The sequence below is a fragment of the Limulus polyphemus genome, unplaced genomic scaffold, assembly GCF_000517525.1.
Source record: "Limulus polyphemus unplaced genomic scaffold, Limulus_polyphemus-2.1.2 Scaffold830, whole genome shotgun sequence".
Lineage (NCBI taxonomy): Eukaryota > Metazoa > Arthropoda > Merostomata > Xiphosura > Limulidae > Limulus > Limulus polyphemus.
In genome coordinates, this window is record NW_013666440.1 from 279,040 (window position 1) to 289,661 (window position 10,622).

Genomic DNA, 10,622 nt, shown 5'->3' on the forward strand with positions numbered 1-10,622 from the left:
CCTCAAATTGTGCTCTATAGGCTTCCCACGGTGCTTTCCCATCGAATTCATGTGGCTTCCTACGTACTGGATCACTCCTATTGCTGACATTCATATCTGGGATGTGACTTCTAACAGGACTAAAGACGTCTGCATTAGGGTTTAGCTGTGGGGTCTGGGAGGGGCTTGCCATTGTCTGGGGCTGATTAAGTCGATGGTTAATGTATCCTCCTTGTGTATAAGACAATAAATCATCCTTTAATGTATCTAATTCGCTTTTAAATTTACTAATGTTTTCCATTTGTACTTCTTGGCACTGTTATTGACTTTCCTGCAACTGTTGGATACATTCTTCCTGTTTCCTTTCTTGTTCCAGTTGCCACTGCTGTAATCTCTCTCTTGTTTCTTTTCTCGTACTTCTTGTTTCTTTTCTCGTTCTTCTTGTTTCTTTTCTTTTTCCTCTAACAACTGCTGTAATTTCTCTTCTTGTTTCCTTTCCTTTTTCCTCCATTAACCGCTGTAATCTCTATTGTTTATTTTGCTGTTTGAGCTGCCACTGCTGTAGTCTCTCTTCTTGTTTATTTTCTCGTTCTTCTTGTTTCTTTTGCTGTTCTTGTATTGCTGCCATCAAATCTGCTAAGCTGTAGTTTGATTTGCCACTTCTCGTTTCCATCTTGTTCTTCTTTTTATTATTATTATTTTGTCCCACTCTCTGACACCAACTTGTTACGCCTCCGTTCGTTAGTTAATTTCCCGTAAAAATTCTTTCCGAAAAAACTTTAACGATACAAGTCCTTTCTCAAATAAAACTGGTTTATTCTTTCTGAATACAACTTTGCAATACACTTAATCTCCACGGTCACGCTATAACAAACGCTATAATTCACAACAAACGTCTCACGTGCTCAACAATACGTCTTTGTCTGTCCACAGTTCAATTATACACTGTTGCCGTCACGTCTTGACCGTCTTATATGTACAAGAATACCGAAATCTAGTAACCTCCCGAGGCTTCATGAACGTTCTAGAAGCGCGTGACGTGTTACTAGAGTCACGTGACCTCCGCTGTCGTAACAATTCCTTTATGCTAAAATATTAGTCATTAACATGGTGCAATATAAAAGGATTTTGAAAACTAAGTTAAAAGGGTTAATCCAAATCATAGGAAATATATTCATAGCATTTGTAATATCGTCTTCATTGCGGTTTGTAAGATTAAAGAAGAAATTACTACTCTAGTTATTCCACAAATCTCGTTTAGATTTCTGAATAATCAAACATATGTAAAGAAGTTTCTGATGATATATATATATAATTTCATAAGCAGTCACATACCATGACAGCGAAGGTAGGTAAACTGTATATGTATAAGAAAGAAATAGGTGTTTCTTTAATATATTTTTTCCACTGAAAGACACATCATTATTGATAACAATATTCAGTCAAAAGTAAGAACACGCTAACAATAGTGAGTCTGGACTTTTGAATTCTGTTACGATTTTTAAGTCTAATATTTTGAATATTAGTTGTAGTGTTAAGTATTAGCTTTTGAATGTTACACAAAAATACGATACCCTATAACCCGAGCAATTTCGACAGGTGGACCTGTCTTCTTCAAGAACAATCATTGCCCCTGAAGAAGAAAGTTCCATCTTTGGAAAAAGCTCGGGTTATAAGGTATCGTATTTTTTGTGTTAAATTGAACCTACGTGTTTTCCTAACATCATGAGCTTTTGAATGTTGTTACGAGTATTGAACTTAAATCTCTTAATCATGGTAACAGTACTAAATCTAGTGTAGCTTTTGAATATCATATTACCCTCATAACTGGTAATGGTATTTAGTCTAAGCTTTTGATTACTAAAAACAATATCTATCTCTGCAATTATTCTGTTCATAAGAGGTAACTACAAGTTTAGTATGTTGATACTTTTTCATCATTTGCTGATAAAAAGCATATCAATAGACTTGAGCTTTATTTGGAGGGGTGTGTGAACTAGGGGTCAATCTGGTTAATGATGGTTTTGAAAATTGAAAATACTATCTTGATAAAGACTCATTTAAAGTTATGAATGTTTTCTGTGTTAAGCCACTTCTGCTTAATATACGTTTATTATAGCTAGTAGCCGAGAAATGTAATTCACACCGTATTTAGTTGCTGTTCCAGCAATCTGATAAGAAAATTACGTCTGAACCACCACTATATCTGTCGTACCCCAGCCGGCATGAAGAGACCTGATGTGCTATTGTCGAAAGCCTTGTCGACAGTGGATATAGCGTGTGTGATACATTATTGTACTTTTTTTTTTACTCACGCTCACAAGTTCTTATAATTACACGACCCAGCTGCAGGAGTTTTAGGGGGGAGGGGATGATATTAATAGTGTTTTGAATTTTTTTGCGTCTCTTAAATATTACACCGAGTATTGAACACGTACATTTAAAATATTTAGATAATAAGAAATCACTAAAAAGACGATATATGCACATAAATAATCGAATGGGTTACAATGCACAAACGCTCTGAACAGTTTTGTTGGATATAATATATCCATGTATCGTTTCTCCTTGCGAAGGGGGGATATTTGCGATAAACAGACTGGCGTGATATGATAAAAATGCTGTTATCTGTATCTGTCTTGAGATGTGGAGCCATGGTTCGATGTTTCCCGGCTCGCGATGCAGTTTTCCATCAAGCTTAGATCGGCGATAGCCTTTATTGGCGACTACAGAGATGTCTGCTGCTGTGCTGCTGACGTCACACAATATTAGCACGCGCTGCACCAAAAGCCAAATCACTGATGGACCAAAGCGTCACACAGCAACTCACGAACGGTCCTGTAGCGCTTCTTGTGCTGCAGTATAGGTCTTGGCGAGTGTTAGGAGACGTGATAGTTTAACAGAATGACGCATTGTCAGAAAAAAACTGAAGCTTTTTTTGTTTGACCAGTAGACTGGTGATAAGTTGCCAACAAGAGAAAGGTTGTTATGCATATGTGAACAATCTGACAATTCTTATAATGAGTTTAAACAGCAAGAAATTTAATTCCCAGACTACAATTAAGTTAAAGCTGTGCACTTAATGCTTGTGCTTACCTCCAAGAGCTTTTCATCTTTAGTACATAATCAAATATAACTCATATGTTTCAAGATTAAATGTTAAATTCTACTTAAATAAAACAATTTTAGTTTAAAGTAAAACTAACCTACAAATTATTTTAAACGTGAATTCTTTTTTCATGATAACTTGTGTCAAATTTATATCCTGGTCTTTCGTGATTGGAAGATAATTAATGAAAACAATTGAAATGCTCACACACGCTAAATATATACTAGATATAGATATTATAACCCACATACATATTCTCATCTTGTTCTATAATAATTATAATAACGAAGTTGCGTTTCATGGAAAAACATTGTTAAGATATATTCATTTATTTTACAAGATGTGTAGTTATTCTTCTTAAAATTCTGTGAAATTGGACAAAATAGGACTCAAACTGTGGAGGGACAATTATTGCTATTAAAGAACATATGCACAAACAAAAGTTGAATGGAAGAGAACACGTGAAAGTATAGAAACTTGTTGTTACGTAATTGTGTGTCTTAATTTTATTTTAGTTTACTTTACACGGTATTGTGTATTTATCTGTTATTAGGTGAATAATAGTTTCAGAATCAGCGCGAGCTCGAATATTCGAAAATTTCGTATTCGAATACTTATGAACGAACTGTTCGATAAATTTCAATATGTGAAGGATACTTTGCATTTGTGTGTATTCTGTAATAATATTTCGATGTATCCATTATTTTTACGTGACCTTTATCACACAGAAGGGAGGTCATATTTTTACAAAAGCCAAAAAGCAAAACTACGATCAAATTAAATGAGTTGGCTCAGAAAAACTCGTTTTTACATCGAACAAATTTTGCGCTCGAACTATTCGCGCCTAGCATTATTCAGGTTCTACTACTGAGAAGAGGGTGTGCTCCTCAAAAATTAGTAGTATTTTCAGGAGTAAGATCCTTTTTGATTGTTTTTAAGCGCAAAACTACACAATAGGCTATCTGTAGTCTGTCCACCACAGGTATTGAAACCTAATTTTTAGCGTTATAAGCCTTAAGACTTATCGCTGAGGAAGTTTACAATTAACTTGGTAAATTATGTTTTTAACATTCTTCTGCCTTTAAAAACCTCTATGGAGAAACGTCTTTTATTGTCCTTCCAAAGAATTTAAAACAGGTTTAATAAGTAAATATATTTTTATTACCTCCTTTAAAATTGTAAAATAAAATTTATAAAAATTGATTGTTACCTTTTCTAACAAAACGAACAAGCCTTAATGAATAGGTTTCAAATATATTTTTAAAGCACATAATGGATATAATATAATCTAAGCTTTTTGCTTACACGTCCAAACTCACCATATAGCCTCGGTAATTATCCTAAGGCCTCAACGATGCTTCTTAGATAAGACGATGACTCAGTCAATGAGCCAAATAATTGATAAAATTTTCTTCTTTTATGTATTGACTACTACATCATCACTATATGCTTGTTATATTATACGTTGTGTAAGCCAATGATCTTGAAATTCAATGTTTCGAAACTCAGTGTTACACAAAGGAACTTCACTCTATGGTATAGCCACGTGGTTAATCGGCTATTGTCAAGAAGCATAAAACTTATATAAACAGTAAAAAAAAAATTATACAATAATAATAATGTACTAATTAATACTGGGAATATTTGTACATATTCTGCTAATACTAATTATCATAATAATTACAATGTTACGAAAAAGTTTGAAACTACTGATTGGACATAATGAGCAAAACTTTATTTTTCTGTATAGAATTTGAAGATGTATTAACTCAAAATTTTTGAAGTGTTTTGAAAAATAACCGAAAAGATAGAACTCAGTATAATATAATATAAATAGGTTTTATGCAAAGGCTACTGAACGATTTATTAATATTCTTTAGTAATTATTTTTTATTTAAAATGTTTTGTAAAATAGTGCTTTGTATTTTATTTAAAGTCACCTATTTTTTTTTTAGTTCGAGAAAAGTACTATCATATGAAACTGGTGATATTTAACTGAAATGCTTTTCGTGTGATCATGTGAACATATCACTTCGTTTAAATGCACAAAAAGTTTATAAAGACACAATCAATATCATCCAAACACATAAAACATGTCGTGAGCGCAGTAAGTGGAAATGTAAAATTCTAATAAACATCTTTATATTTTATAGCGCAAATTGAAAAATTAGTACTTCAGAAAATATCTATAAATAATTTTATTTTTTATTCTGCATAAAATCGTGTTTTCTTTTATTTCTCGTTTTTTTTACATTATTTTGACGTTTTGCTTCTGTCTGAAAGTCAATAATGGAAAGTAAGATAAATTTGTATCTGCGATTTCCGACGAAATGCAGAAAAAAATATATGCAACATATTTTAGAAATTTTACTGTATTCTACAACATAATTACTATCACGGTGTCCCCCGGTGGAAAACCGATATGTTTACAGATTTACAAAGCTAAAATTTGGAGCTCGATTCCCTGCGGTGGACACAGTAGATATCTCAATGTGGCTTTGCTCTAAAATAAACTATCACAGCAGATTTGGTATATAGTTAGTTATAACATCTTTATTGACGCACCTAACATGAACTGCATAGCTTAACCTTTGCAACTCAAATCATTAAAAACTGTGCAACATTCTGTGTTCCGACAATTTAGGGGGACAAATTATTGTAAAAGAATCACCCCTTAGACATGTACAGCCATTTGCTGAAATGTGTGTATATTTAAATAAAACATAGATCTGGGTGAGGTTCAAGCAAGCCAAATGTAAAAAAATCCCCATTAACACCTTTAAAAATGATGGTATGAACTTTTAACTACAGTCGAAAAACAATTAAGTTTATAGTACTCATTCATTTATGAGACTTCAAATAATACCTGAACATTTACATACTGATAAAACTAAACAAACTCATCTCACTTTCTTTTTCTTTGTTCAGGAAAAAACAAGACGAGGTAAAGTTACTAGAAAGTGCTATCCAGAAGCGAAAGGAGGAACACCTGAAGCTTGGAATCGAATTAGATGCTACCTGTGAGCTGTGTTTGAAAACTAAATTTGCAGATGGAATTGGACACATCTGTAATTACTGCAACGTTCGCTGCTGTGCTCGATGTGGAGGCAAAGTTACCTTACGATCTAATAAAGTAAGTAATTATATGAACATAGTTACAACTTTATTACCCTGCAATCTATGTTTAGCTACAGTGGATATAAAGTCACATTGTCATCTTAAAAAATAAGTTACAACTATAGTTATGGATCTACAAAGGATAAATTAGTATGTGCGATAAAGTCATTGTAAAATCTTAAGAAATTACTGATATTGAATTTAAGTTGCCTCTTGGCTTAAGAAAATTAAATAAGCTTTGATTTACAATCTAAGAGAGTTAAGTAATTGGACAGATAGTGAGACTCTTCAATCTAACAAAGTAACTAAATATAAAATTTACGTGTAATAACAAAATAAAAGTTAGTGTGGGAATAAGATTACCAATACCATGCATTATGGATTATTTTATGCCTCCCAGTGGCATAGCGGTACGTCTGAAGGTTTATAACGTTAAAAACCGGGATTCGATACCCGTGGTGTAGCTTTCTGCTTAATTCCAAACAAAATCAAAATATTATTTGGTAGAATATAAGGCCAAGCCTAGTTCACGTAACGATAACAAATTAGTATATTTTTTTCTTAACCTTTGCTACAGGTTACTTTCCCTCGTACAAGATTATAGACCTTAGTTCACAAACAACGTTTCCACTTTCAACAGGATTTCTTTGCTAGTCGACTGTTTAACTATACTACACACAAACACTGAATAAACATGATAGCACACTAACTTCTCTAAATTTTCATTCATTACTCAAATAAATATTCCACTTAACTCTAAACTAGTTAATTCAACTAATTAACTGCTTACTCGTATTTATAATGATGAACCCATGTCTAGATATTAGTCGAAGTGAACTTTGTAGGTATTCTAGAACTGCTTTTATAAACTCACTTGATCATAACATCATGCATCTAGCTAAAGTGTAAGTTATAACAAATGAAAACATAGCTTACAACGTTGTCTCTTCCTTGAACAAAAGCCCTCCAGTGGCACAGCGGTATGTCTGCGGACTTACAACACTAGAATCCGGGTTTCGATACCCGTAGTGGGCAGAGCACAGATAGCTCATAGTGTAGCTTTGTGCTTAATTACAAACAAACAAATCCTTGAACAAAAACAGAATAATAAACTAATCTGCTCATTCACCAAGTCTTTTTGGTGGTTTTCTCTTCCGAGGTCCATGGTATACAAATGTAAGGTCTTAATCCTACATTTTCTGATGTTCTTCCACGTACATGGCTAGTTGACTTAACAGAGTACAGTTTTATCTCTCCACCAAGTGATTAGAAGGTGGATGAAGAGCTGCTGTACTGGTCTTTTTTTTATTGCAAGAATCTTACACATTTCCAAAAATATGGCTGTCTCAAAGTTCTGTCCCTTATTTGAATGTATTTCCATAGGAACTCCAAATCTTGAAGCAAATTCATTGACGAGTTACCTTGCTAGAGTTTCTGCTTTCTGGTTAAGAACATCAAACATCATTCTGACCATTTGGTGAAATACTCCATCACAACCATGATGTAATTATTCCCACTGTGACAGTGGACCAAGCACATCCACAGCAACTCTCTTCAGTGGTGCTACAACACAGTACCTCTGTACTTGCTAATACTATTTCTTTCGTGGACTTTTATACTCACAGTATTTACGTCAGTTCTCTATAGCCCTCAGCAGCCAACCCAACAGAAGCAATCTCTTAGTCTCTGTAGTATCTTCTTAACACATAAGTGTCCAGTTGTTGGAAAGTTGTGGAGATGATTGAGCACTACAGAAAATAGAGACTGTGGAAGTACAAACTGTAATCACTGTCTCTGTTCACTGGTGTCTTCCTATTTATGATATAGCAAGCTCTCTTGTAAGCATAATGAATCTCACTATGCTCAATACATCTTTGTATTCACGCCATATGGAGCAACTTCTGCCATGAAGGTTTCTCTGCACTATTCTCGATCCACTGAATAATTGGTTTTAAACTCTTGTCTTTTGCTTGAGAATTTTCAGTTGAGTTGTGGACATTATAAGTTGTTCATTATCACTTATGGATATCACATCTTGTACTTTAGGTTGGTCGTTTTTACTATCAGCTTCCCTCTTTTCTTCATAAACACATTGTCTTTAGATAATGCATCAGCATTTCCAAGGTCCCATACAAGGTGATATACAATGTTAATATTGTACTCCTAGAGGTGTTTGGAGCCACCTTGCTATTTGGCCAACTGGATTACGAAAATTTATCAGAAACTTAAATGTTGCATTATTTCTCCTGAGTATCAACGTTTGTCCATATAGGTAATGATGGAAATGACTTAGGGTTTAAACAACATTAAGCATCTCTTTCCAAGTTGTATAATACCTCGGTTTTGCAGCATCCATTCTTTTGCTGTAGTAGGTAATTACATATTTTTTCATGTTGGACTTATTATAACACTGCTTCCCCTGCAAAACCACTAACTTCTGTATTTAAAATAAGTGGATCTTCAAGGTATGGGAATGTTAATACAGAAGTAGTAGTTAATTATTTCTTTAGTTTGTTAAATACTTATTCACAATCAGCAGTCCAACAAAACTTATTTGGTTTTTCAAGTACTTTGTGTTTAGGATGAACTATGTTGGACAATGATTTTGGAAAATAATAATAGTAAGAGCACAGTCCAAGAAATCTTACCTCAAACAGGTTTTTTGGTGTTGGCCAATTCTGGACAAAGTCAATCTTTGATGGGTCTGTAGACACCGCCCCTCTGCTGACTATGTAATCCTAGGAACTCACCTGTTGATGAAAAAATTCACGCTTCTTGGGATTCAGTTTAAGGTTATCGTTCCTCAACCAAACCAGAATTTTCCTTAGCCCATCATAATAGTTATCAATAGTCTTCCAATATGCAATTATGCCATTCAAGTGGATGACTACAACGATCCAGGGTAATTCAGAGAGAGCACCAGGGGCAGATTGGGAACCCAAAATGGCCCGGGAAAATACTTAAAATTGGCCCATTTGACCGCGTTACAAATTTATCGTTTTTATGACAAAGTACACAAAGTCACAAATACTCAAGTATAATTATATATATATAGAAATAGACATTTAATAATTATGAATACACAAAACAAAGTTGAAAATTATAATTATGACTTTATTAAATTTACTTGCATACATATACAAATAACAACCAAATAACACTGTCCCCACTGAAAGTAGTGATGATAGGTTAGTAAGTTGCAAATTTAAATTGTTTAATCATATATTCAATAACAGGGAAAAATATATATATACTTAGGGAAAATTAACAAACAAACCAGTATTATGCGTTACTGGAATAATACAAATCACATAGGAGAATAAAATTACTGATAATACAATTCTTTCTCTAGTAACGAACTTTTTGTCGACACACTATCAATGATAGCATTATGGTCTATACCCTGGAGAACGTCTTTTTTTCCAATGACATCATAATAAATGCCTCCAAACGATCAGGATTCAAAGTACACCTTAACTTATTTTTGATGAATTTCAGACTTGAAAAACTTTTTTCACAGGCCACCCGAGTGGTAGAGGGTGTTAGTAAGTATTTATAAGCTAGATGTATGTTTTTGTATGCCTCGCTGAATAGGCACAACTGCACTGTTGCGGCATCGTTTACACATAGAAATCTGGTCATCATATTCTAATTCGCCATTTTCCTTCACTATAAGCTCTGTCTTACTAGCAGTTTCTTGACAATTCATATACAAGGTGTACTCTTCAAGTAGTGTATGTTTCAGCCTATCCCAATTATTTGCCAAACTTATAAGTTCAGTTTGAAATTGCTCACAAGTTAATTCCTCATCAATTTTTAAAAGTACTTCACTTAGCTTTTGAAATGCAGTATGAGGCAAGAATGTCTTTATCTCTCCAAACTGTGCAAGAGACAAACAAGCCAGGTCCCTATTTTAAGTTTCATTCTGCTCAAATCTTGACTTTAAGCTTTCAATAGTAGTGTCTAATATTCTATTATGCACACGAACCTCAAATTCTTTATAAAACATCAAATGTCGTTTCTTCACTTGAACCCTCTCCAGGTTGCCTGCTGCTCTTCCATGGTTTTTTTTTCGGAAACAACTCTTAAATGACAATACTTTTTAGTGGGCTTCGTTTTTCAAGTCCATCTTTTGCCCGGTCAATGAAATCCGTCACACTTGTTTTCACATTTTAACCAGCTTTCCACGCTGATTTATCCAAGCCCGTTCCCTTGGCTGTTATCTATCCCAATAGCTTGCAGGTACTTCGATAAAGGAGTTGTTAGATTAAAAATCCAATAGTATATGAATGCTGTCATTATTGTTTCATATTTCAGAAAAAACTTCTGTATAACACATAGCTTTTGCTCGTATATCAGAGGATAAATTTTCTGCTTCTTCAATACTGTTGAGAGAGAGAATTACATCTACATACAG

General features: G+C 33.8%; 1 protein-coding gene across 3 annotated transcripts in view; it reads left to right on the forward strand.

Moving 5' to 3' along the window:
* LOC106460762 (regulating synaptic membrane exocytosis protein 1-like) overlaps positions 1 to 10,622 on the forward strand; it is a 146,478-nt gene that overhangs the window by 24,086 nt on the left and 111,770 nt on the right. For all 3 annotated transcript variants that reach the window (XM_022387542.1, XM_022387540.1, XM_022387541.1), the window contains exon 2: positions 6,017 to 6,221. In XM_022387542.1, coding sequence (XP_022243250.1) covers positions 6,017 to 6,221 — 205 coding nt within the window. The remainder of the gene's footprint in view (positions 1 to 6,016; positions 6,222 to 10,622) is intronic.